At 41.8% G+C, this 26,533-nt stretch overlaps 2 protein-coding genes across 2 annotated transcripts in view; one reads left to right on the forward strand and one right to left on the reverse strand.

Moving 5' to 3' along the window:
- atad2b (ATPase family AAA domain containing 2B) overlaps window positions 1-17,287 on the reverse strand; it is a 66,556-nt gene extending 49,269 nt beyond the window's left edge. The window contains exons 1-19 of the mRNA XM_030405266.1: window positions 17,030-17,287; window positions 15,085-15,251; window positions 14,677-14,708; window positions 14,423-14,570; window positions 13,923-14,022; window positions 13,361-13,490; window positions 13,063-13,212; window positions 12,807-12,882; window positions 12,496-12,597; window positions 11,920-12,031; window positions 11,708-11,823; window positions 11,303-11,477; window positions 11,037-11,125; window positions 9,664-9,823; window positions 8,313-8,403; window positions 7,842-8,153; window positions 7,038-7,188; window positions 5,735-5,921; window positions 5,355-5,540 (exon numbers count right to left, since the gene is read on the reverse strand). Coding sequence (XP_030261126.1) covers window positions 5,355-5,540; window positions 5,735-5,921; window positions 7,038-7,188; window positions 7,842-8,153; window positions 8,313-8,403; window positions 9,664-9,823; window positions 11,037-11,125; window positions 11,303-11,477; window positions 11,708-11,823; window positions 11,920-12,031; window positions 12,496-12,597; window positions 12,807-12,882; window positions 13,063-13,212; window positions 13,361-13,490; window positions 13,923-14,022; window positions 14,423-14,570; window positions 14,677-14,708; window positions 15,085-15,251; window positions 17,030-17,128 — 2,583 coding nt within the window. The 5' untranslated portion in view covers window positions 17,129-17,287. The remainder of the gene's footprint in view (window positions 1-5,354; window positions 5,541-5,734; window positions 5,922-7,037; window positions 7,189-7,841; window positions 8,154-8,312; window positions 8,404-9,663; window positions 9,824-11,036; window positions 11,126-11,302; window positions 11,478-11,707; window positions 11,824-11,919; window positions 12,032-12,495; window positions 12,598-12,806; window positions 12,883-13,062; window positions 13,213-13,360; window positions 13,491-13,922; window positions 14,023-14,422; window positions 14,571-14,676; window positions 14,709-15,084; window positions 15,252-17,029) is intronic.
- Window positions 17,288-19,619: 2,332 nt separating this feature from the next.
- Window positions 19,620-26,008, forward strand: ubxn2a (UBX domain protein 2A). Its single transcript, XM_030406070.1, has 7 exons — window positions 19,620-19,750; window positions 20,159-20,221; window positions 21,180-21,282; window positions 21,599-21,708; window positions 23,072-23,209; window positions 23,678-23,839; window positions 24,507-26,008. Exons 2-7 carry the CDS (start codon window positions 20,178-20,180, stop codon window positions 24,688-24,690), a joined length of 741 nt encoding a protein of 246 aa, XP_030261930.1. The 5' UTR covers window positions 19,620-19,750; window positions 20,159-20,177; the 3' UTR covers window positions 24,691-26,008.
- Window positions 26,009-26,533: the final 525 nt, after the last annotated feature.

Raw genomic sequence — 26,533 nt, forward strand, 5'->3', positions numbered from 1 at the left:
TCTGTTCATTCAGCAGTACACCAAATCTACTTCCACTACTAATTCTCGATCTTATGTCCCCCTAAAAATTAATCACATTTTTAGAATAGTATTTTATTTCATACACCCCACTGTATCCAACTGATTACTCCAATTTGTGCTTATTACAAAGTATGAAGCTGGAGTGCCTGCTTTCATCAGCTACCACATTGAGCTGAAGCACGACTGAGCACAGCAGAAACTAAGCATACCACTTAGATGTTCAGGATTTAATGAACAGATGAATTATTTTCATGTCCACATTAGTCGCAACAGCAGTCAAAAGAAAATGGGCCCTCAGTCATATTTCTGCTGGAGGCCAGATGATGCCTGATCAAACTGAAAAATAATTAATTAATTAATTAATTAATAATCAACTGTTTGGTCCATAAAACATCCACGACCCCAAAACAACAGAAAATATTTACATCCAAGAAGCCAGAGTCAATAATTCTGACCTTTTTATCTTAAAAAAAAATTACTGACCTATCAGTCAATTACTATGATATTTGACTAGTAATTTAATAGTGTCAACGCAACGATTGATTGGCGCAGTTCAACTTTTCAGAGCTGCAAAAATACAGTTATACTTCCTTAATCATCTCATCAGAACTTTGACAACACGCCCCTCACCAATGCAGCCCTCTACGTTGTTCATTGTAACAATCTTTGTAATTACATTTGTCTGATATGATTACGCATCAGTAATGTTTGTACAATACAGTACTGGCAGAAATATACATGAGCCTACTTTCAGCTACCTTAATTTCTGATCTCATCTATACTGGAGGCTACAGGGGGTCTCACCAAGATCCCAGTCCAGTTCTGTAATGGAGCTCAAGGCCTCTCCAAATGGGAACCCCTGTTGCTGACTAAGCACCTACGTTCCACTTTATATCTCCCCCATCTGTCTTTCACATCGATCCTCTCCCTAGCCCATGGCATGTTTGTTCTCCCTTTCTCTCTGCATTGCCTTCTGTTCTCTTACTTATCCTCTCTCTCTGGATTTGTGCGCTCTCTCCTCAGAAGAAATGCAAGAAAAGATAGAATGGAGTCAAAAATTAGGAAGACAGTGGGGGAGCCAGAGACAGTCTAGTGTATATGTAGCACACAGCAGGTAATGAGTCTCAGGATTTTTCATCATGATAAAGGCAGCAAGGGTTTTGACACTGAGAGGGGATGGCAGAAATGTGTGGAGAGATGAATAATTAAAAAGAGGGAGGGGGTAAAGAGGAGAGAGCTCAATGTACAAAGATAATTGGGGATGTTTGGCTGCGTGGAGCAACTATAAAACAAAACTGGACACCTGCTCTGCTAGCATGATCAAATATTAATTGCAAAAACTGACTTAAAGGCTAACTAAAAACATTTCTGTCAGACACGTCTGACTGTGCGCCATTACATCCATCTCAATCTTCTTGAGAAAAAAAAAAGGAAATCACTACTGCAGATATAAAATGAGACGGCAGTAAAACACAGCTTGAGTGAATAACTCTTCATATAATCCGCATAAAAACAGCTATCGCCGAGACACCTTCCTGAATCACAAATGTCTAAAAGTGAGACTTTAATCTCCTTAGAAACAAGAAGTGCTGCAAAGATACACAAAGCACAGTCCTCCACAATAAACATCTGGACAATAATGTACACACTCAAGTCCAGATGGATATAACCGAGTGAGGGTAAACTGGAGTGTGAGATTGACAGGCCGACTGGTGCAACGTCAGTAATGCAGACGCTATACTGGACTGCCGTGGTGAGCCTGAAGGCATACCTCTCGATTTACCCGTCAATCCGACCTCCAACCCTCAGCTGTGGCCACGAGCTTTACATAGTGACCCAAAGAATGAGGTCATGGATATAAGTGGACAAAAAGGAGCTCTGAGTAGAACCACAGCTCCTTTGCTTTGAAATGAGTAAGCTGGAGTAGTTTGGGCATCTGATTCGAACGCCTCTATGTTGCATCCCTGTGGAGGTGTTCCCACATGTCCAACAGGGAGGAGACCATAGGGCACGCTGGAGGGTTGTCATCCCATCTGGTCGGGGAATGCCTCAGGATCCCCCAATAATGAGCTAAAGGAAGTGGCTAGAGAGAAAGATAGATAGACTACCTTTACTCCTCTTCTTCTTCTTCTCTCTTCTTAAGGTGTTACAAGAAGACTGACAATACAGAAGCAGTAGAGTTCAGCTAGAGTGCACCGACGCAGCTTCACCAGCCAAAAGATTCTATCAGCTAGTGTGGCCATGTCGTGTTTTTCAAATTTGCCCTATAACTCAGAGCATATAACTCGCATGCATAATAAATATTGGACATCTTTAAGCTGTTATGGAAATGTAGATTTTAATTGCCGCACAGAAGATTTTTTTTTTTTTTTTTTTTTTTTAATCTGAGATACAGAATTCTGAGTAGAGTCTAGTAGGGCTGCAACAAATAATTGTGTTCATAATTGACTTATCTACCAATTACTGTCACAACTATTCAGTTAATCCTTTAGTCTATAAAATGCCAAAACATCCTGAAGAATGCACATCACAATTTCCTACAGCCCAAAGTGAAGTCTTTAAATCATATTTCTTGCCTAACCAACAGTCCAAACCCCAAAAGACTCTTCATTCACTATGATAGATGACAAAGAAAATATCTGACATTTTTTGCTTGGAAAATATCTGAAACAATACTGATAGATCATGAGAATAGTTGGTGATTATTTGTCTATTAAGCTATTCGAAGTTGTGTGGCAAAATCCACCTGCATCTGCTTCATCTCAGCATTGTAAGCAGTTGACTGGCGCATCTAAAATCAGGTCCAAATGATGAATCTGTGCAGCATGAATTCTCTTTCAGCATGCAGTTCACGTCGTTTCAGTGCACTTGGAAGACCTCAAAACAAACATTCCAAAAGTGTTACGGCGATAAACCTAAGAAGACGGATGGGACACCGTGTCTCTCTCAAACTGCAGTTTCTGCACTCTTACAATCACATGTTCTAGCAATTTCCATCGGTCCTCCACCAAGAAGGAAGTCAATCTAAGCAGAGTGAACGGCTGTTAAGGGAAGGAGGGAGACTATGTAGTTGGACCCAAGCCTGTAGTGTCAGTTTTGGCTGGGGAGGGATGCTGTCCGTTCCCTGCTGAGGTTTGGAGCTGAGACAGCAGCTGTCACTGTGTTGTCTGTGCCAGAAAGTGAAACAACACTCCCAGAGATAGCCAAATCACTTAAAGCACCATAGAGAGAAACCATTGACTGCAGCATGTCGGTGCCGAAAAATTAAAAATGAAATTCGCTGAGAAAAAAAAGCTACAGGGACACTTGAGACAAGAGATAAGCAGCATGATTTGATAAAACAAACAATGCTTCCAAATAGGTCCAATTATTCCACAGACACAAACAGTTTAAAATATAAACAGCCCAAGCAAAATTCCACTTCTCAAACTAGTTAGGTTAATCTCAGTATAGTAATGAAAAGAAATGAGCACAAACTTGAACCCTGCTTGAGAGAAATAAACCATCACAGTTACGTTATTGTTTATAGTAGAACTGAAAGTATGGATTTATTAACCAACCGTTTGGTACGTTCATGTGGCCACAGGAAGCAGAAATGACAGATGCTTTTTTAAAAAGCAGCATTATTAAAACTATTGAACTAATGCTCGCCTGAAGTATCCAGCAGAACCAGATGTAGCTACACATCTAACATGTTTCGGTTTAACAGGTTTAACATAAACCAAATAAATCAACACTTAAGAAATAAGGCTGACTGGATCTCCATCCGTGAGAATATCTAGTGTGAAAACAGTTAATGTAAGGGGCGTTTTCTCAAGAGTAAAACTGGGTAGCATTCCAGCACAAGTGTAAAAATGTTTGGGTTTTTTGGCCAGCTATTTACACCATGCATTTATCATTGCAAGTGTTGGAACGAGACAGACAAAGGCACAGTGTGTGGCATGGACATAACGATTTGCATTTAAATATAGCTTGGAAAATGAGCATAACAGGGTGTTTTAACCGCAAAAAAGTTAAGAAAAGAACTGATTAACAAGTGCAATGATGCAATTTCTTTACAAACTAGCAACACTCAAGAGGGGAAGAACACACAGAAGTAGGCCAGAATAGCCTAAGGACAGTCTTGACGCCCTCATGCTGGCTCCATGTTGACTTGAGCACACCATTAGTCCCATCATGTGCTTCCCAATTTTCCAGGCTGCAAGGCTATGTGTTCAATGACCAAAGAAAAGGTAATTTGACAAAAGAAATAAGAAAAGTAATTGCCTGGTTTCAGCCAGTCATTTAGTATGTAATGAATAGCAATCTACCATTTGACACAGAGACTGAATGGTCGGCGGGGTGTGATTACTTCCATTTTCATAATCTCTTAACACAGCATGTGAATCAACAAACATGGTGGAGTTAAGTCAAGTAAAAAGAATTGCAGGCAGGGAACTATCAATCACACAACATAAAGAAAAGCATAGTGTGGGGAAAAAAAGAAAGACAAGTTAAAAGTGCCAGAGTAGAAAAAAATTAACGAAGAAAGAGAGAACTAGAAGAGGTTACAGAAGAGCTTAGGCCTCAATGAGAGCAAGAACCTAATGAAGAACCAGGTGCCTAATGAGTCCATGACAGAGAAAGAAGCATCCAAAGAGCGTGTGTCTGTGGAGCATGGCCAGGGCTGAGGCTTTACCAAAACAGCAGCCACACACAGAGTCAGAAACAAATAAACCCACACAGTCTGCACAAGCACGAGGATATGGTGTGCAAGTGTCCTGGGGTGAAGACATGGGGCTGCCAACCCCCGGACCTAATTAAAGCCCTTCTGTTGCCTGACTAGAGAGGACCCTCCTCCTTATTTATCTAAATCTCTTTTTCCCCCTTCCAATTTTCTCTATTTCCCCTTACCCCGACACAATCGCTCCCTTACAGCCTAACCCCACAACGGGTGGTCCGACTCTGCTTTGGCTTTCTGAAATAGAATTATGAATCTAAGAGGAAGGATGAAGGAGCAAGGGTAGGGAGAAAGAGAGGGCACTGGGATAAATGACAAGAAAAGGGAGATGGAGTCAATACAGTGGATAAAAACTCTGTGGGAGCAGACGGCCTTGACTGTGCCACCATGTGTGTGTCTGCACTAATGCTTCCGAGGGTAAGAGAAAGGAAGAAGCCCTTTGAATCATGCTTTAACCTCCAATACTGTATAAAAAAGACATCAGGTTAACACTCTCGTTGCTCACATATTTGGAAGTGTATCGACAGCAGTTTGTAACCACTTAAAAACATGGGCCAGGCCTGCAGGTAAATCTGAATATGTCGGCTCAGCTGTGTGTACACTGTGTTCTCACCTCGTCTGACAGCTGTGAGTAGTGAGTCTCGGCAGTAGCAAGGATGAGGACAGGGCTGAATGAGGGTACATCCTGCAGCAAGGTAAGGAAGGTGCTCTTCACAGTGTCACTCACCGTCTCCCACCACTCTGACACATGGGGCATGAATACCACACTGGGCACGCTCCGGCGTGCCTCACGGAAAACCTACAACCACACAGATAGGTCATGCACATATTGGAGTAAAACTTGTTAATCTGAATAAATAAAAAAGTTATGGTACAAATGATTAACCTAAAAGCCAGTGGGTTGCTAATTCTCTCCAAAATTCGACCCTCTGTGCAACAGACGGCCTTGTGTGTGACTGTCTGCATTTACTTAGGTATCTGCGTTTGTGTTACCTGAGCACAGGACTCCTCTGGCGTCTTAGTGCTGACGGAGTAGAGAGTGGGCAAATCTAGGCGGTGCACTGGCAGCTTGTCCAGGTGGTGCAGCAAAGCAGGGGCCAAGTGGGAGCTCTGTCCTGAGCCCGGGGCCCCGGACAGGAGCAGACGAGGCCGGTATGCTGTGGGCTGTTTGAGAGCAGAGCTAGAGACAGACGGGAGTTCATAGTTAGCACAGTATTGAACCCCTTATGATCACTGACCAGCAGCTGTACACTCATTAAAACAGGATTGTCACAGCAGAAGCTCTATTGTGTTCATTTATTCATTTGCTTCAGTAAGCTAGGTCTTCTGTGTGAATCTACCGCAGTTCATGCTGACAATACCAGCATATACTAGACATCTTAGCGCACTCTTCAATTTAAATAATCATCAATCTTCATCAAGGACAAAATTAAGTACATTTACATCTCTGACCCAGCGGGATAAATGAGCACAATCAGAGCACGATAAAGAACAAGTCAGGCTATTTAGAGAATGAACTCTTAGCAACAAGAGTAAAAGCAACTTGCAACCATGCAAGTGATCAAGTTTGACAGAAAAAAGAATGATTCACACACAAGTCAAGTGGTAATTGAGAGATACTCAGAAGCTTGCTACAGTTTGGATGAACCTCTGACTTCCACAGTATTATGTAGAACTTTTCTTGTGTGCCTGTCATATAGATACACAGAGGGCAGAGTGCCTGCAGCATATTTTGTCAAACTAGAAGCTTAATAACAGCTTAAAACGTTCAATAATTTGTTCCAGTTAATTAAAATGCTGTGAGTCATCCCTTCACCTTTCTCCATTTTTTTAAATGCAAGTAGCGATTGCAGTTCTGATTTCGGAACGGTTATCACCTTCCCTTTTAATTTTAATCCGCTCTTTCGATCCAACTCATCCGACTCCACAACTGAGAGCCACTATATGGTGCTCATTGTCCTTATCATTTCTATGGAAAATACTGTGATATATCTTAATTAAGTCGCCCTCTACTACCAGGATGAGACTTTAATTCCAAGGCCTACTGGATCTATATCAATTCCAAATTAGACGACTCTATAATGACAAGAAACAGCCTGAAGACAAGAGGTGGTCATTCTGTAGCCAGTTTTCAGCATCAGCTGCATGTTTGAAATAAAAAATGTGTTTTCGGTGTATGCTTGGTATGTTAGCATGTTTGTTTCCTCAGCCCAGACCTGACGGAAGACCTACATGTTTTCATTCCCACACAGAACATAAACACAGACATGTCCCCTCTTTATTTCTGTGGACTCACGAGGAGAAATGGAGGAAGGGTCTGTGCGTTGCGGAAGAGGAGAGCTGACTCTTTGGGGATGCAGCAGGCTGGACTTCATATATGGAAGCAGAGCCTTCCTCATTGTCATCGTCGCTGTACAAATCCTCTTCGAGCAGTTGATTGTCACCGCCTAGCACAGAGAGAAACACTTCTTATACAACCATACAACTCAACTCTCCTGATATACAATGGTGGCAAATGCACTTAAAAGTTTATTTCTACAAAGTTTAATCCTCAAAGCAGCCCTTTCACTGACACAAATGTGGCCATTTCCCCTAAAAAAATGGTGGAAAAAAGAAAGCTAGCTCATTAGGTGTGATCTAATGGGCATCTAAAGCAATTCAGCACCCTTGGAAAGTCATTCCCAGGTGCAAAAAAGTACAACTCCGGTAAGCAATCTCCCACTGGTCAAGTGCTGCATTGTGGCTAATCTGCTGTAACCACTCTCTTGTTGACTGGATGGGATGTGAGCTTTTGAAGTGCAAGCAGGATGACTGGTTATCCAATCTCTGTGCTATCACCTCTGCATTCTCAGGGGTAGTGTTTCACCAAAGACTTTGTACAGTTGGGTGATACAAAGCACTTTAGTAATAAGGTGGGGGAAAGAGAAACAAAAAACTGAAATGCTACAAAGAGCCATCAGGGAAAGCACACTAACAAGTGAGACAGGTGGCAAAGGAGGAGAGCACGGGAGTCAAGGTGGGAGAAGCCACAATCCAGCATCGGGAAAGTGAAACAAAGGGTGCAGCTGTAACCATGGGCGCTTGTGTTCCAAATCCCTACCATGTGTGTTGTCCCTGTCAGTACACTGAGCGTGGGGGAAGACTCGGAGGAGAGCTTTCAGCACCAAGGAGTAAGAGCTGGCCAGCAGGGGCCGGAGGGTGGGGGACAGGGCTCGGCCCGGGGGAGCTAGAGCCCTCTGGGAGGCTGGGACGATTGTCCTCATGGCCTTGCTGAAGTCGCCAGGCCCCAGGACAATCGAGGTGACATCCAGCTTCAGTTTAACACTGCTGCCGTAGATCTGGGGGTAGCGGCGGCGCAACGCCACCAAGGCTGCCTCTGTGCAAAGTGCTTTGATGTCAGCACCGCAGTAGCCTGGAAGCAAGTCAGACACACAAAGGTTACTTCATAAAAAAATGTTTCAAGTGGAACAGTGACCATGAATGTCAAGAGGATTTAATCCAAATAATTTTTCTAAGTGATTTTGTTCATACCATTTGGTGCCATACAGTTATGTAAATTGGTCATTCCTACCGACACATTTTTCTGCAAGTTCATCTACAAATGGCTCAGCCAATTTGGGATTCCATTCCCGAGTGTGAATCTCCAAGATGTGCTTTCTGGCCTGAACAGAGGATTTGGGGAGGACAAAGGGAATGAGACACAAAAGACAAACAGAAAGAGCAGAGTCAAATGATGGAGAAGCACAAGCCCTGTGTAGCCTTTTAATAAATACTGGCAAGTTAACAGGTTAAGCTGCCGCAGTCGCTGCCACTTCTTATAAACAACGTAAAGGAATTTTGATTTAACGTATCAGAACAGGTTAAGAGCAACAGCATACTACAAAGAACCCAAGGAAATCACATCACATATAACATTACTAAAACCATCTTACTCAACTCTATCTAGAAGTGACAACAGCAAGAGAAAGATCAAAATGGAATCAAGCAATTGTTTGAGTGAGTTCAACTGGAGGGCTTGCTGACACTTCAGCACAATGCGCCCGTCATATTGTTGCATCGTCTCCACAGGACTCTGCTTTGATAAGCAGACATCAAGAGCAAAGTGGTCCTTGTCGCGAATCAAGGGCAACGGTTTTCATCATCTTTCATCACATCTCTATTTCTATTCAAAACACACAACGGGGCCAGATTTTTCCTACAGGTTTCTAGCAGCTTGGGCAATAACCAGGAGGGAGCTGAACTTGAATGTGTAGGGGGGATCGCTGTTTGCACTGGAGCAAAGTTTTTAATCAGTTAGAGCCCACCACTGGTGAGTGTAGCAGCCAATGGCCTGCAGACTAGGCTTTGATTAGCGATGATCCTACTGTGTGGACAAAGGATGCAGGGCGACTCATCCAGACAGGCTCAATGGGGAGGAGTCACCAACAACAATCTGTTAATTTGACTCACTGTCACAAACAACATTGCACACATGTAACGTTGTTCTGTGCGTGGGAGGAAAAAAACCAACAAATTCGCCCAAGAATTATTGTTAATTTCCAGAAGCCTAATGAGCATCTGCTTTGCCGCTTACTCGTTGGATCAAAATATCCAATAGGAGGAAATAACAATTGAGGAGACTCTTAATAGCCAAGGGGCCGCATGCACTAATGTTATTGCAGGACTCTTATACGTAAAACACAAATTACTTCTGCAGTTCATTGTGTCTCCTGCTGTGTGTGCATGTGGGTGTTGCACTGTATGTACAATAAGTGATCCTTTCGATTATCTCACAGTTGGACATCAGATACAGATTCTGTGGTGCAACAGAAATGAAGGTAAAATACTCCAACAATGAAAAACACACTGAGTAGGTGTGTTTGTTTCAGTTCATGTACATGTGTCCGCTTGTATCCAATGATGGCGTTTGTACTCCGTCTCACCTTCTTGTCCGGCAGGTTGAACAGAAACTCCCGGTCAAAGCGTCCAGGCCTCCTGAGTGCCGGGTCGATAGAGTCAAGTCTGTTTGTAGCACCAATGACCACTATCTCCCCACGACTGTCCAAGCCGTCCATCAAGGCCAGCAGAGTGGACACAATAGAACTGGACAGGGAGAAGGAGGAGGAAAAGAATGTTAAACACTATTTACTACTAAGTTGTATCTAATCTTACAACCCAGAATTACAACAAAAACTACCTGACTTCAGTGCAAGACAGTTATACAAGAACATGATACAGTCTGACTGTAAATACTGAGAACACTATTGCAGACACATGCTGCACGAGAGCTAAACACACATGCACACACTAATATACATGCTGAAATTAAGAGCCCAAATCCTTTTTGAGATTGAAACAACATTGACAAGACTTACGAGTCACTGCTGGCCAAATAAACAAAGCCTTATTTCAGCGAGTAGTACAGAGACCTAGTCTATCAAACTTGCATAATGAACAAAACAGTGTGGGGAAAAATATATCAGCTGTCCTATTTCGATGTTGACTAGGGCTCAATGCATCTATTTACCCAGCATGGCAGAAAGATGAGAGCATCTATAAACTCAAGCATATGCAAATCAATAAGCTTTGGACCAAAATTGCAATTTTACATTTTCAGTTGCAAATATTCCATTGTCTACAAGGCAATCATTTCCACGGGAATCACCTGCAAGCTGTGTTCACATAATAGGATACTTTCTCACAGGTCATTTTGAAATTTTCTAAATCCGAAGGGAAATTTATATGACTTTCATTTACATTTTCTATAGCTGCTCAATGCCAGATGAAAAAGAATAAATTGGACTCAGTGTGAAGCACCCCAATCCATATCCAGCCAATTTCATCCAAAATCAGCATCATCAAGTTGCAGTGCCAGCTCTTTCGAACCTGTAGTTCCTGAAAACATGCCCCCACCTATTGGCAAGAACAGGAAAATCCGCTATAGATTGGACTTGCCGATGCAGAGTGTGTGTGCCAGAGTAAAAGCAGCTGCAATTTTCACACTTTCAGCACTGCACGTCACATATGAGAGGGACGGCTGAGTTGTTTTTTTTTAAACAGTGACCAATTTTGTGTGAGTTTAAGAGTAAGAAGGACAACAAATGTGTGGGTTAGAGTTGGTCAGTTTCTGACTGACTACTAAGTCAATTCCATTCTGTGAGTTCCACTTTGATTACTATGGACATACAGCAAAAAAACAAGAAGCAAACAAACAGCTATTGAAGTTGTTTACAGCCAAACTGACAGCAAGTGCAATTTGACACTGGAACACAGCCACAGCGCTTTGATATGAAGGTTACAACTACATTAGCCTTACCTGTGTATCTGATCTTGTCTGCTGGAGCGAACAGGAGCCAACCCATCGATCTCATCAAAGAAAATAATGGATGGCCTCATCAGGTAAGCCTTATTGAAAACAAACACAAAACACACACTGAAAATAGTCTACCAGCAGAAGATGGCCAGCTTTCTGTTTACATTGTGACATCAATTAAGTTGAAGTGACTGAAGCTGTGGTTGCAAGGACGTCGTTCAAAAACAATCATCAGTCAACCTCGCTGCTGTGCTACTAGGGTGTCTCACCTGGTCAAAGAGCAGGCGTAGTTGGCGTTCTGATTCACCGACCCACTTGCTAAGGCAGTCAGCTCCTTTCCTCATGAAGAAGGAAACCTTCCTGTCTCCGTGGCTACACTCATTGGCAAGTGCCCTTGCTACCAGAGTCTTTCCTGTCCCTGGAGGTCCATAGAACAAACACCCTCTAAAAAGGAAAGGGGAGGACATGGAAGCTGTTTATTTGATAATAAACCACATGATCATATATTCATTACCTTCCATGTACCAGACACCAAAATGTCATCATGTAAATGAACAGTCTGATCAGATTAAAGACTGTTCTTCCATCATACATGTCATACAATACAACAAAATTCAGAACAAAATAATGTGACCTTTACAGTGAACAAACTGTCCCATGTTGGTTCTTCTCACCTGGGAGGCTGAATCTTAAACCTCTCAAAGATCTCAGGGTAAAGCAATGGGAACACTACCATCTCCTTCAGTGACTGAATGTGAGTACTGAGGCCACCCACACTGTCAAATCTCACCTGGGGAGAAAACAAACATTTTTAACATTCAAAGTTTCTAAACAACAATAACTGTCGCTTAACAGCTTTTTGGTGTTTATTAGTGTTTCTACTCACTGAGCTATCGAGGTTCATTGGATCCACATCTGCCAAGCTAGCACCGACTTTCACCCGATCACGCAGCACCCCACTAGCCAGGTCTTCTGCAGTCAAGTTCATGGGCAAACATCTGGAAAGAAATAGGACCGATGTAAATGAGCAGTACAAACACTCTGTAGCGTCTTGACAAAGTTTAAACCAGTAAAAGGTTAAGTCAATATCAAACCTCAAAGCATGCATGTGAATGAACATAGACTTAACAGTGCAAAATGCTACGGTAGGCTGACAAAGTGGAGCTCTCTCCTAGCTGGTGTCAGATGCAATAATGATTTGTGCGACTTATTACAAAAGGGACTTCCTGAAAGCGGGTAAATGAAAACCATATCAGTTGTTGACAGAATTGGTTGGTGTGTGGAGGTGAGTGAAAAGGGACATAATTTAACAAATAATATTTCTTATTTTTATTATAAGAACAAAAACCTGTTTAAAAAAACAAAACAATAAAAGCGAAAATGTTTCGTACAAACCAAAAGTAAAACAGCGGGAGATGAAAGAAATATAAAAAGGTAGAAGAAAGAACGCAGCAGCCGTCACCTGTTCCTCGCGCGGGTCATGCTCTTGCTTTTCCTCCGCTCAAACCGCTCCTCATCAGAAGACGAGGTGGTGTCACTGCTGTGAATGGCATGTTTCTTCACTCTGGAGAAGTGTGAAAATCTAGCTTCAGTGCCTCGCCATTACTCAGACATATTCTTTAATCAGCAGGGATCAGTGGAAGTGAAATCAACTTTTCATAACCACAGCTCCGACTTCATGAGTCATGGTAGTGAGAAAGCTGCTTAAGAGTCACACATCGTAACATGTCTGGCATCAGAATTGACTTGGATTTTTCACAAATTAGAACAAACCTTATATGGCTTCTTCTTGCTGGGGATCTGTGGGTGTCAAAAAGTGAGGGGTTGCTCTGTTTTCTGTTCACAGGCTCTGAGAAGGCAAACAAAACGCGACTGGTTGTCAGACATCAAGCCTCAAACAAAGTTTCTCATGATTGAAACGGAAAAGAAACGGAAAGAAAATCATTAAATAGACAATGTGCCTGACACAGTTTGACAAAAATGTATATACGAAAGGTTTGATTCCAAATTTAAAAAAAAAATCAAATACCAATAGGTGGTGCTTCATATCTCTGCACCGTCTTTCGCTGCCTCAGGTTATACGGCCTGTCATTTTCCTCTCCCGCCTCTTCAACTTCATCTCCTTCATCATCTTCATCATCATCCTCTGCATCCTCCTCTTCTTCCTCTCCATGAGAATCTGAAAGTCAAAAGTGCGCTGTTCAAACTTCAGATAAGCATAGTACACTATAAAAGTGTCCGATTTTGACATTTTAATTAAAACAGTTAAAGAAGAGGTACTTTTCTCTCCACTGATTCATAAGTAGAACATTAGTGGGGAAACGTACCTTCTGTTCCTTCCTCTTCTTCTTCCTCCTGCTCAGCTTTGCTCAGGACTTTGTGATGTGCAGGCATGCTGAAAGTGCTCCTGCGCATGGATTTCCGGCGCTTCACCCGGGAATACATGTCCATGTTTTCCTAGAATCAGAATCATCACAATCACTGAGCGTTTACATGAGCACAATAATCAGATAAACTGGAAATAATCAGGTTAGGATAATAATCACATATGACGCGTTTACATGCCCTTTTGTAATGCGATAATGAAAACAGGTTTACATGATTCAGTCAATTAGATTTTTCAAGTACATGATGTGAACTTTTGTTTTTTAAACTACTGGTTGCGATTTGATGAAGAGTTTATTAGTGTGCATGTAAACGGCTCCTTGTGGGCAATGTAAAACTGCAGTCAAGTTCCTTATATGTATACACATAGTGGGACAATAAAGCAAATTGCGATTGTGATGTTGTCCTAAAAAAATGGGGCCTTTACTCTATTACTTATATTCACATTAGATTATGAGTACTTTTCCAAATCTGGGTTTTGTGTGACAGTGGAGCGACACTTACCTCCTCTGTGTCTCCGGTCCACATGCGAAGTCGCTCCACCTCGCGGTTCTGCCTGATGCTGCTGATGTTGTCCATCTCCTGAAGGACAGCCTCGGCAGTGCTGCACACAGACACAGAACAGAATTTGACGAAACTGAAGGAAACTTACAGAACATTAACATGAGCAAACAATTGCTGGCACAAAGCGGTATATGAACTAGCGTGAACGACCGTCTACAGATCACTTTTGGACATTTTCTCTGACATCTTATAAAGCCACTTGAGCAGCCTGCTCGGACGCCCTTTGGATCCACACTCTTCACATGTATTCTGTCATCTACTTCAATCAGATGTTTTGTCATTTCTATCTATGCTGGTCTGTTCTGTACATGTTACATCTATTGCACGCCTGTCCATCCTGGGAGAGGTATCCCTCATCTGTGGCTCCTCCTGAGGCTTCTTCCTGTTTTTCTTTTATAAGATGCATTGTTGCCAAGAAAGGTGTCAGTGGTGTGACTGACCTGTTGACCAGCTGGTCAAACAGCAGGCTTTGATTGAGGTGTTCGAATTGGCTCTTCTTCACTCGGCAGCTCCTCTTCAGCTCCACATGGCCATTCATGTGAGAGTGATCTCCCCCTCCACTCTCATCATTCCGGTGACTCATATGCGCTGCAGCATCAACGAGAATTAAATTAGGAAACATTCCTTTAATTGAATGCATTTATATTCAATATAAGGCTTTTACAAAGAGACAAAATGAGAAGAATTGCATTACCATGTCCATTTTGCATTATACGCGAGGACAACCTAGAAATTAAACAAAAAAGCGAGGTAAACATCAAAGCAAAAACATTATACACATCTGCACTGAGGACTATAATTAATCAGCCATAATAATGTTTAAGAGCTCACATAAAAGAACAACAACAATATATAGCATAAGATGAAAGAGATCTGATTCAACAACAGATAGCAATCTAGGCCAACACTCGTTTTTCCAATTTCAACTCGGCAAACTCATCTAAATGATTTTACTATCACTTTTCTTTACACAATATGAAACATTATACTATGAGAATACATAAAACAATGCAGTTATGAACTCCATCATTGTGCTGCACAATATTATCCACCATTTCTGGCATCCAAAGATGAGTGAGTGAAACAGATGCCAGCCACTGACCTGGTGCGGTAGGTGGGAATGCCCCAGCTGACCCTCTGGCCTTTAGTCTGAGGGGACGGGGAGGTATCACTGGAGCTGGGCTCGGAGGCCGTCTGCCGGCGCGTCCGCTTGGAAGGGGGAGCCAACCGCGGGCTGCTGGGACAGCTCACATCACTACTGGGCTCCTTCTGTTGAGCGAGCAAAGAGGAAGAAGACGGAGAGAACACAAGGATGACAATCAGAACACGCAAGCAATAGAAAACGACAACGTGACAGCCTTTTACAACCATCTGCGTAAAATATTCACCCAATCAATCACTGCATGGAGCCAGAATACAAAGCAAATAATATTCAAGAATGATGAAACAGCTCAAGTTAATATAACATCACGACAACGTAAAGGACTCAAAGGACAGATGAGCTCCGAAAGGACAAAACCAGAATAGAGTATTCTGATGAGACAGACAAGATGCCTTGTGCCCATCTCCTCCATGTAGTTCCTGAATCCAAACCGAGCACCAGCCAGACATATGCCCTTGATGCTCACGCCCTCCACAGCTAAACTTCCCCGCTGATATGAGCGTGTGTCTCACTGTTGTCATAGGCAACTGTCTGCAAAGCCTGCAGAGGGGTTTGTCTGACTTGCTGGATAAACTGATGCAGACTTGAAAAGAGCAGTGAACAAATGCACAGATGTGGCCTGAGGGGTACACCTTAAAATCAATCCTCATTTAACTAATTTAGCAAACACTGTCACAAAGGGACGATTAGTCTTAGCAACAGGTTTTTTAAAAAAAAAAAAAAAACATGGGCTTACACACAGCAAACCAGCGAAATGATTGGGAATGTGGCGTGCAAAAAAAAAAACAAAAAACAGTATGTATTCTCGGAAATAACACTGTTTAAAGTGTAAGGTTCGTCACTGTAAAGCCCGTAAATCACACTCCGCATTATCATGTGTCAGTTTAGCCTGGCTTGCGATCCACGGGTTTGGACGGAAGCCACGAAGGACTTCAATTTCTTGAACCACAAATTCAACAAAGTATAAACCCCTCGCCAAACAGCCCATTAAACCTCAAGAATGCGGTAATGACTATCAATAAATCATCAGAATCGGTGAATTATATTATTCGTCAGTGTTAGGGCCTGTAATAATCGTAAATTATGCGGAAACAGACCCTCTGGCCTTGCATAATCTCAGTGTTTACATTTTGAGACAAAGGCTGTCAGACAGCTTGTAGGTCAGACGACCACAGTACAAACTAAGGCTATTCATTTAGGCTACTCTTCGAATAAGAAGGGAAATATAATTCTCTATAACGTTATACCAGTACATTTAAACCGCTTGTTGTGTAAACATGCTATATATGGGTCTTTGGGGCATTAACACAAGAAAGTTCACCGAGTTCAGACTTGCTAAATACGGGACTTGAGCCAGCCAACTGTTTTGAACCTGGGACTCCCTTCCCCCACTGTAAGCTAGCTGTCGGGCTAGCTATAACCTACAAACGCTAGCTTAACTAAAGCTTTCCCTCTCTATTTAAGAAAATAATTACCCCGACACTTGCAGGTCGGCGATGGGGAGTGGTGCCAATATCCTAACGAAAAACCCCCAGTTGTCTTTATTTGGAAAGCTAATTTGGGGAGACAATGGTGAAACAAGTGAGCCGGGTAAAATTGCCAAACACAAAGGGAACTCAAGTTGGAGCTAGCCAGGAGTTAACATCGCTAGCTTGTAATTTGACAGCTGAAGCAACACGTTCAGCGGGAACGACACACGTACGACCGGCTGCATTCAAGGCTTTTATTGTGTATCTGCGAGCCTGGGCGGATGTCAAGTCCAACACTGCTCGCACTTTGCTGTAAATAAAACATTATGTGGAGCACCTTGAGGCCACGGCTACAGCTACCTAGCCAACTAGCAAGAGCCACCTAGCTCGCCGGCAAAGAAAGGAAACCGGCTTACATGTTCTTCAGAGTTTCGCTCGTTTCTCGACGACGACCGGGTCCTGGAGGAGATGAACGGGCCGCTCCCCGTCCGTGAGCTTTTCCTTGTGTTCACCATGTTTTTTTTCCTTTTGTCTGCCCTTACAAAATCTCCCTAGCCGGCTCCAAACACTGCCTCAGTGAGCGCAGCATCGAGGCGCCATTTCTCTCTCTCTCTCTCTCTCTCTCTCTCTCTTTCTCTCTCTCTCTCTCTCTCCCTGTCCCTGTCTACCTCTCTCTCCCTCTCTCACCCTCTCTCTCCCTCTCTCTACCTCCCTCTCCCTCTCTCAAGTGGATGTGGGTCTGTTTGGCAGGTGCATACATTTTTGCTGACTGGACTACTACCACAAAGAACTACTGGCCTACTTCTTATGCAGATACTATGTAAATATCACAACATGGTCAATATAAATAACAGCCTCGTGTTGTTGGGCTGTACAGTTCATATAAGGGATTATTTGCAGTGAATTCAGACTTCAGTAAAGTTAAATAAAGTGTCATTGAAGTGCATGGTTTACCTGTAAGCCGCTTAAGGAATATTAAAGGCGTGATATTTAAAAAAAAATGGGTTTCTGTAAGCTTGTGTTCACAGTGTACCCCTCAGGGAGAACCACATTTTTGAGACGTTTAATCTTTTTTTTCTCCTCTTGCTTCAGTGGAGAAAAACATAATAAGCTATAAAAGTTGATTGCGGTGGGACACTGGTATGAAGTGTTTTTCAAGTTAACCATTGCATGTCGCAATCACTCGCATTGCTGCAAGATTTCGAGAAACGTAATCCACTCCAAACAATTCAGGCATGTAAACTTGAGTCGTCAGCTCCAGGACACTGCAAACAATAACAAAAGTCATGCAGATTATTACCTCAGAGAGGTTTCTGGGAGGCTCACGCAGACACTGGGCGAACACTATTGACCATCAAACCTTTGCCTTTGTTATTATAACCTAAATACATGTAATCTCAGTCTCTGAAATAGTGATAATCATTCTCCACTTTGATTTCAGTATTCCTCTTCTTCTTCTTGGTGGCATTTGGCATTCATATCTCAGAATTTTGATATAATGAACATATGAAATATTGTATTTGTCACTCAGCCCCAGGATGTCTTTGCTGTGGGGCAATAACAGTGGGATGTTATATTATATATGAAGTAAAAGTGGCATTAAACAAAACTGTAGTTTGCCAAGAACTGCCTCTGATCCTTTTCCAGAACCACTTTGACACCGCTTGACTTTAGTCTTGACACCACTGCTGAAACCCAACCTGTATGTGTGTTTGTGCATATCTTGCTTATACTATTTCTGGCTTGACTGAAGATGCAACTGAGCTCGCAATCTGTTCTTAAGCTTTTTTTGGTAGCCATATTTTTTAAAAAGCATAATCCAAATTATTTTCATTTTATTTGGGATTAAACATAATTTTTATGTGCATGGAGTTGCTGAATGTAAGAGAAAAATGGGGTGGCTTGCATGGATTGATAAGTGCATTAATATGTGGCTGAGTTACTTTCAGGATCTATAACTTGCAATGTAAATGAAAACCAGAGAGAGTGTAGAGAATCTATTAAATAATAAGCTCTTAGTGTATAGTATTTTCATTCATTTGTGGTTGGAGTATCTGCCCCATGTGGTCAATAGGTGGCATAGCAACATCTGGATAGGCAGCAACACTCCTAAGGGAAATCCTTTACATCCTTAAAAGCTGTCTTTGTGAAAAATATAGGATGAGTTGAAGTGCAACAAATCTCATTAATGTAAAAGTCCGTAAAAGATATTATAATAACATGCTTGCAAGACAGTCAATGTTTAATGGCATGTAAGGTGTCCACTTATTTTGAGTGTGTAAACATGTGTATAGATGTGTATAGAAATAGTAGAGTTTTTAGGAATTATATTACCATACGAGGATGATAATATGGCAGATGTGGTCATTTTTATCTCATGGACCACTGATGCACCATATGTTTAAATGAGAAGCTCACAGTGCTTTAAGGTAATGATCAGTCATTTTGGAGCATTTATAGAGTGTCAATTTATTGTCAAAAGGACTTTATTTCTTGACCCGGGAAACCCCTTAGGGCCGAATTCTGGTATTACACACTCACTTGGACTAAGGCCAGGTCAAAGGTGTCAAGGTGGCAAAATGAATGTTGGTTAATGGACCCAATGTGATGTATATGTGACAGAAACAAGGTCGTTTTTGTTCTGGTGTGGACAGCTTTTACACACTGTTGTTCTCATCTTTCATTGTTAATGTTAAGGCTATTCATGGTTCACTACATGTTGTAAGATAGATAGATAGATAGATAGATAGATAGATAGATAGATAGATAGATAGGCGCCTTTCAAAGCACTCGAGGACACCGCACAATACAACAGTACATCAAAAATCAGGAGACATTTTAGTGCAATTATGAAAAGATAAATAAATAAATAAATAAATAAATATGAAGATGCAGGCAGATGAAGGCTTCGTGTTCTCCCTGTGTGTACCAGCGGGGTTTCCTGTGCCATTTAATCCTGAATCTCCAGTTTCAACACTGAGGATGTGCTGAGCTCAGCGTCACAGCCTCGTTACGACAGCAGCAGTCGATTTACGGCGCCGTGACGTCACGCGTATTATCTCAGCAGAAGGCAGACGCTGCCTGAAAGTTACGGCTGCAGATGTGTAGCCCGGGATTAACCGCTAAAACACGGACTGGTAAATCAGTGTTTGACCTTAACCTTATTGCGGGCATGCGAATGTACATCTGCTGTGTGTGTGTGTATATGTATCTATACTCCATTTTGATATAACGTACACAGGCCCTGTGTCTTCGGCTGTATGCGCGTCCATGGCTTTCTGACGCCCACTTATGTAATTAACGATAACGTTATGGGCTGCTCTGTTGTTTATCGATAAGGTAATAGAGCTGTATACACATTTTTGGGCATTATTAGCACCTAATAGACAGACAGTGTATAAATGCGATACCAGTGAGTATGTTTACATGAAAAAAACACAACGTTAAGCGTATTAAGGTGACGTCTAAATATGCATAACCAAACTTGCCTGTAAAGGTTTATAACGGTTTTTGCTTTTTTCCCGCTTGTGTGTCGTTTTTCTTAGATGGAAAACACAAAACGTCATGAAAGAGATTGACACTGTGGGAGGGGAGAAAGATGAAAACTGGTAAGTCACAAATAGATGACTGTGAGGGATAATACCTCTTAAAATCCTTCATATTTAAACTGAACAGTTGAATGCAGACGTTAGCTTATAGCTAACAATGCTATAACTAACAAGCAAGTGCACTGGCCCCTGAATTTAACTGACTTCCTGTATCGCCTATGGTCCTGTGGTTGACAATAAGCAAAACAACTCCTATGTGAGGTGTCTGTTGATTAGCTTAGACAGTATGAGTCAAACCTAAGCGCTTAAAGAGGTCATATAATGCAATTTTTTTAGATTCCTACTTTTATTTGGGTGTCTAGTAGAATAGATCTGCATACTTTAATTTTCACAAAACACATTATTTTTCCCTTACGGTGCATTGCCGCGGCATCCCTTTTCACACGGTGTCTCAAACGCTCCGTTTTAGCTACAGAGTGAGACATCTGACTCTGTTCAATCTTTGGTGAGAATTACAAGTGCGCATCACTTAACGGACAGGATGTAGCCAATCAGAGGCAGAGCAGGGCGGGTCATGCCAAGCAAGGTAGTGTGATCTAAAATAACACTGCTACAGCAGTAGCAGCTGTATGTCTGCTTATTGACTGGAGTGTATATATTTTATAATAAATATCTAAAAATATATGTTTATATGACGGCTGTTACATAGTGATGCAGTAGGTTATGGACATAAAAGCTTGACTCCAGACCATGCATCTCAGGCAGTGCAGGAGCAGCGTTTTCTGTGGGAGAGAGTAATTCACTCTGGCTACATCCAAAAATACTGCATAACACTATTACATAGAGGAAAGGCAAATCCCAGAAAGCATAATATGACCTTGTTATTGTAAATTCGGAGGGGTAAGAGCTCAATATTCAATGTTACTGTGCAATATAACCCTTGACTGCAGGCGAAATTCAATAAAGACATATAATGACCTTAATTTCTCAAATGTCTCCTTTTATAATGGAACGTCAGTGAAGAAAATGAAGAGGAGGCTCCAATGAGGCGTAGTTTCTCGGTAGAAGACCTCCTCGATGAGGTGGAGAAGATCTGTTACGATGCCTCAGGGACGTCAAAGGTCAGACACCAGTTCGGCTCACTGACTTCTTCAGGGCCACATCTCTGTAAATGTGAATTTTGCTGCTGACACAGTGAAACTTCAAAATGTCCACAGACATTTTTTGAGATTGTTGACAGTACATTCGAATATGTATAACACCCACAAATTGTAATAATGTAATGTATTATAATATACAAACAATAGGGCTTGGCAGAGCAATCTGTAGTGACATTACAAGATACTACTATTCACTATACTACACATATAACACTACACATATGAGGATAATTGTGTTTCAGGCTCATCAGGCTAATTTTTGTGTCCTGTATTCTAGGTGGAGATGGTGGTGAGGTTATGGAAGGATGGCTTTACTGTAAACGATGAGGAGTTTCGCAGCTACACTATACCAGAGAATCAAGACTTCCTGGATGCCATCAAAAGGGGGTGAGTGACAGATGTATTAGGTATCATTGTGCAACCTTAAAGCACAAAAGGACTGTAATATCTTAAGCTCTGATCAGATTTCAGTCTTTTATAAGCTCACCTACTGTATCAGGCAGGTAAAGATGGAGGACAGTGATATGAGCCACAGTCAGATATTGCAACACCGGCCGATGAAAAGCAAATGACCAAGCTGTGTTTTTATTATTGCTTTATTTTGTATTGTGGTATTAAACTTAATCACCGTCTGTTGCCTCTGGGTTGTATTGAATATGTGGCCATAACAAAGAACTGAGACCTGTATCAGTGACTCATACTAATCCTGAAGTTAATAACAAAGATTAGATAACAACCCTTTCATTTTATTACACCCGTTATGTAAGAGATGTGCATATGATGCAGGTTTAATGGATCAGAGTTTAAAACTTGTTTGATACAAGACCATTGTCACAGATTTAGGAATCCGTTGATTATTTTCCTGTTTAATCTATTAATAAATTAGTCTTATATATATCGGAAAATAGCAAAAACAAAGTGCCCCGTCTTTTGGAAAGCTTGTTTGTTTTTGACAGATGCATTGATCAGTCAGCTCTACTCAGGTTAGGAATTCACCGATACCATTCAAAGAAACTGCAGTGTAATACCACAGACATTCCTGCCTAGCTACAGAGAAGTACATGACATAAATACCAAATCATTTTCAGTTTTATTTCTCTCTGACCGCTCACTTTTTCTCCACTTGTGCAGTCTCTACTTCTCCCTCGGTCTCTCCTCCTTTTCCTTGCTGTCCTTCTATTTCTGTCTCCTTAATATCTGTAAAGCGACTATTATGTTGTTTGAATGCAAACCAGGGAAGGAGAACAGACACTAAGTGAGATGACGCATGTCGACTCATTCAGATGTAACACAGACAAGAGTAACTGCTTTTGTCTAACAGAAAAAAAGATTTCTCAAGGTTTGGTTTTGCTGGTGGATGACCAAGTTTCAGTTTTCACTTAAATTCAAAATGATGGTCCTTGTTTTCGACAAAGAAATAAAGATACATCAACATCACATGTTTTGACACATTCACCATTGTCAAAAAATTGCCATGTACCAGTTTATATATTTTAATCAATCTCTCAGCCGTACATACAGTGATCAATAGAGAGCTACTGTATTCCCTTTGTAACTCAAATGTAACATTATGTCTGACCTTGCTTTGATTGAACAGTCAAACCCCTTCAGTCCCCAAAGGGAAATTAGCTGTAAAGACATCCCTCCAACCAGGTGACACAAGATAAATATAGCATAATGTTCATTAGTGCTCATTTGTCATATTGATTCATCCGACTAGACGCCAAGCCTGATCTTTAATTTGTCTCAGGGAGCTTCCGGCAGAGTGGGAGAGCCGAGCTGAAGAGGAGGAGCTGGAGATCAGTGTGGAGGATCTAACAGAGGAAAACTATGTTCCCAGGAAAAAGGCTTTCCACCCCTTCAGTGGCCGAGGTTACCGACTGGGCAGGTAAGAGATCGTTGTTCTAATAAACAGTTATATTAAGAGTACATAACATATTTTGATTTATGATTTTAGCTTTTAAGGAAATAATCATTTTGCATATAAACATCTAAAAATTGTCATAAACAATCATAAACGTACCTAATAAGTTTGCGTTATTGTTTTCAAGTAGTCCTTCTGAAGTTCCAGGTTACTATCCCACTTCAGGCCACTAGGTGTCCTTCTAAATCCAGGTATCAAAAAACCCCACATGCAAATCTGACCAAGCAGACCTCAGCCTGATGAGAGCCTCAACATGTTCCAAACATCACTGTATGAATACTAAACTCTCCACAAGAGTCCCAGAAAGATATTTCGTCTGAGATTGTGTCTGCCTACACCTCATATTAGTGAACTAGAGAAATGCTCAATGTATATGTTGTGTGTACTTTTAACTGGCTCTTAATCTCTTTATTTATTCCTGTCCACCCCCAGTGTTGCGCCCAGAGTAGTGGCCAGGTCACCATCTGTGCACGAGGATGGAGAATCTCTCCCTATTCCCATGGTAACACTAGACCACGCCCTTCCCGTTACCTCCCTGCAGATCTGGTTGGCTGACGGCAGGAGATTGGTGCAGAGGTTTAACCTATCGCATCGGTGTGTATCGCAATGTCAAGGCCTAAACACATCTCTCTCCACACCCGAGCTTGATGTATATAATATCTTCATATTCAAGACAGTCTAGCTCTGACTCTACCCCTGCAAGTGCACTGTCTGTAAATCCCCTAATCTCAAGCATCGCGGGGAAGAAGTAGTTCAAGGGCTGACAAAAGATTTTTGTTTGTACTTGCTCGGGAGGTGGCGGGGGGGTTTTGTTTGAGGATTACGTAATGCTTTGTTCTAGTCTGCTGGAGTTGAAGGCACTGTGCATGTTATATCCCCTGCCACAGTGCACGGGGCTGCAGAAAACATAATCTGAGATGTAGCAACGGAGTGGATCTATAAAATCCCCAGAGAGGGATTGCGTAACTCAGATGCAGCATTTATATAACAGAGTGTGTAGCTTAAGGATAGAGAGGACTGAGCCCCTCTAACCTTCAGCTAGTGTGTGAGGAGTAGGCCTGCCATAGGATCGTTCATATAGGCCGCGTCGTGATTAATAATTGATCATCTTGCTTGTATAGTGCCTCTGAGAGAAATCATGTGTCACTAGAGAGAGTAGAGTATTTTCCCGTTAATGCTTTGTGTCTGGAAGTTCTAACTCTGCCTTGCTTTGTTATGTCTTTTATTCTGATTCTAAATCCGGTCTGTAATTCCTCCCCAGGATCATGGACATTCAAGATTTCGTGGCACGCTCTCAGAGGAGCTGCCCACCGTTCGTCCTGACGACGTCGGTTCCTTTCCGGGAGCTCAACGACAAAGAATTGAGTTTAGAAGAGGCAGATTTGGCCAACGCCGTCATCGTACAGAGACCCCTGAGCACACAGGCTCCTTTTGGACACTCCTGACTAAAAGGGCCCCATACAGTAACCCACAGCCACTTATCTCTTTCACTTTCACTTAACCACAACCCTGATTACAGTCTCAAGACCTCCTATAGCTTAGAATGTTTCTTTACCTGGCTGCATTTGATGATTGTTACTCTCCTACAGCTAATTAAAGGGGCACGATGTGGTTTTGGAGAAAGGAAAAATTCAGTGAGGTAATAAAACAACACGGAAATATTTATTTTTTCCGTAAGTGAACGAACAAACTGTTCTCAGAGGCAAATAAGGTCCCCAGAACAATGTTTGAAGTGAAACAGTGTGAATTAGTGTTGTAGTTTAAGGTCAGTTTGTTTACTCAGTTAAATAGAGAGTTTGTTCAGATTGTTTTGGCATAAAAAAATCAGTTAATGATTTCTTCCCCAAAACTTCGTTGTGCACATTTAATCTCTGGGGGATAATTAAATGGAGATGTTATCAGTTAGTCATCTCCGTCATCACAGGTGCTCCTGAGGTGCTGTTGTCAATGCTTACTTTGTCTTTCTCCTCTGGAGGACAGTGTTTACCTGCCAACAGATCTCCCTAAACCCCCAAACTCCTAAAAAAAAAACTGTCAAGGCAAACCAAAATTGTCGCCCGTGCAGATGGTCAACCATGTGCGTCCATCTGTTGGTCCATCACATCTAATCCTCCCTCCTTCCTTCCATCTCTCTCTCACACACACACATGCACCACCAGCACCACTTACCAACTCTCCAAAGTCTTCCCAAAATGTGATCACCAGGTTTTCTGCACTATTTAAAGCAACATAAGCGTTTGCATCTTTACGTTTACAGTTATATTAAATTACGTTTTGTTTGCACATTTATGGTTTTAAGGTGCAATATGTAAGAACTGGCCACCTCTTGAGTATGTGTTGCAAGCAAATGCGGGAGCAGCATATCACCCAAGTACCTGCTAACTGCTGTAAACTGTAGCTGCCGTTAGCTGGTAAGCTCAGTTAGCTACGCAGCTAGCGGTCCAGACTGGGAGCTCGGAGTAGTATTATGCGAAAGGACGGGCCGGAGCTAGCTGGTTAGCATGCTAATTTCAGTAGATCTCTTCAACATGACATTAAACGTCTTATTACTTCACATTATGTCAATAATTTAAGATTTATTTTAAACAAATTCTTACATGTTGCACATTCAAAAGAGAAAAGCTTTTTTGACAGTTTGTTATTTATATTGCCATTTTATTTTGTTTTTGGGTGGCAGATTTAATGTACAATGTGTTATTTTATTTGACTGCATCCTTAAAAGACATATCACAAATCAAGGTACATTAAAAATCCTCAAAATTGTGCATGTTTTTACGATCTCTTCTTTGACATACAACGAAATGTAGTGGAACATTTTCAAAGCCAATCTAAAACGCTTAATGGCTTTGACAATTCAAATTCATATTAACACTGCCCAGGTGTGAAGACTGCTGACAGGAATCTTCAGTAATGAAGGCATCCATCGGCTTCCAGTGACTGTAATTATCATGGTGATTGTGGCGCGACACCGAGGAGCAACTGATTTCACGTTGTAATGCAACATCTGTGCTGTCATTACAAGTTTAATGGGGATTTAGATTAAGGAGGCGGGGAGGGGCTACGGATGTCAGAGAAGACAGAATTGAAGGACTGATGAGTTCACAGTGTTAACACAAAGACAACTCCTAAAAAAAACGGCACAAACGTGCTTAAAAACCTCATTCAGATGGGATTAAGTTAAGTTGCATCATTGCCTCTTTATTCTTGAATGAAGCATCTTGTGTGTCTCGGCATGTGTAACATGCATGTGCTTTTACATGAGTGTGTGCTTGCTTCTCCATCTCCAAG

The sequence above is a fragment of the Sparus aurata genome, chromosome 22, assembly GCF_900880675.1.
Source record: "Sparus aurata chromosome 22, fSpaAur1.1, whole genome shotgun sequence".
Taxonomy (NCBI): domain Eukaryota; kingdom Metazoa; phylum Chordata; class Actinopteri; order Spariformes; family Sparidae; genus Sparus; species Sparus aurata.

Coding starts and splice junctions, on each gene's coding strand:
- ubxn2a (XM_030406070.1), top strand. CDS start 20,178: ATGAAAGAGATTGACACTGTGGGAGGGGAGAAAGATGAAAACTG. Junction 23,210..23,677: donor CGAGGTTACCGACTGGGCAG/GTAAGAGATCGT, acceptor GTCCACCCCCAG/TGTTGCGCCCAGAGTAGTGG. Junction 23,840..24,506: donor AGGTTTAACCTATCGCATCG/GTGTGTATCGCA, acceptor ATTCCTCCCCAG/GATCATGGACATTCAAGATT.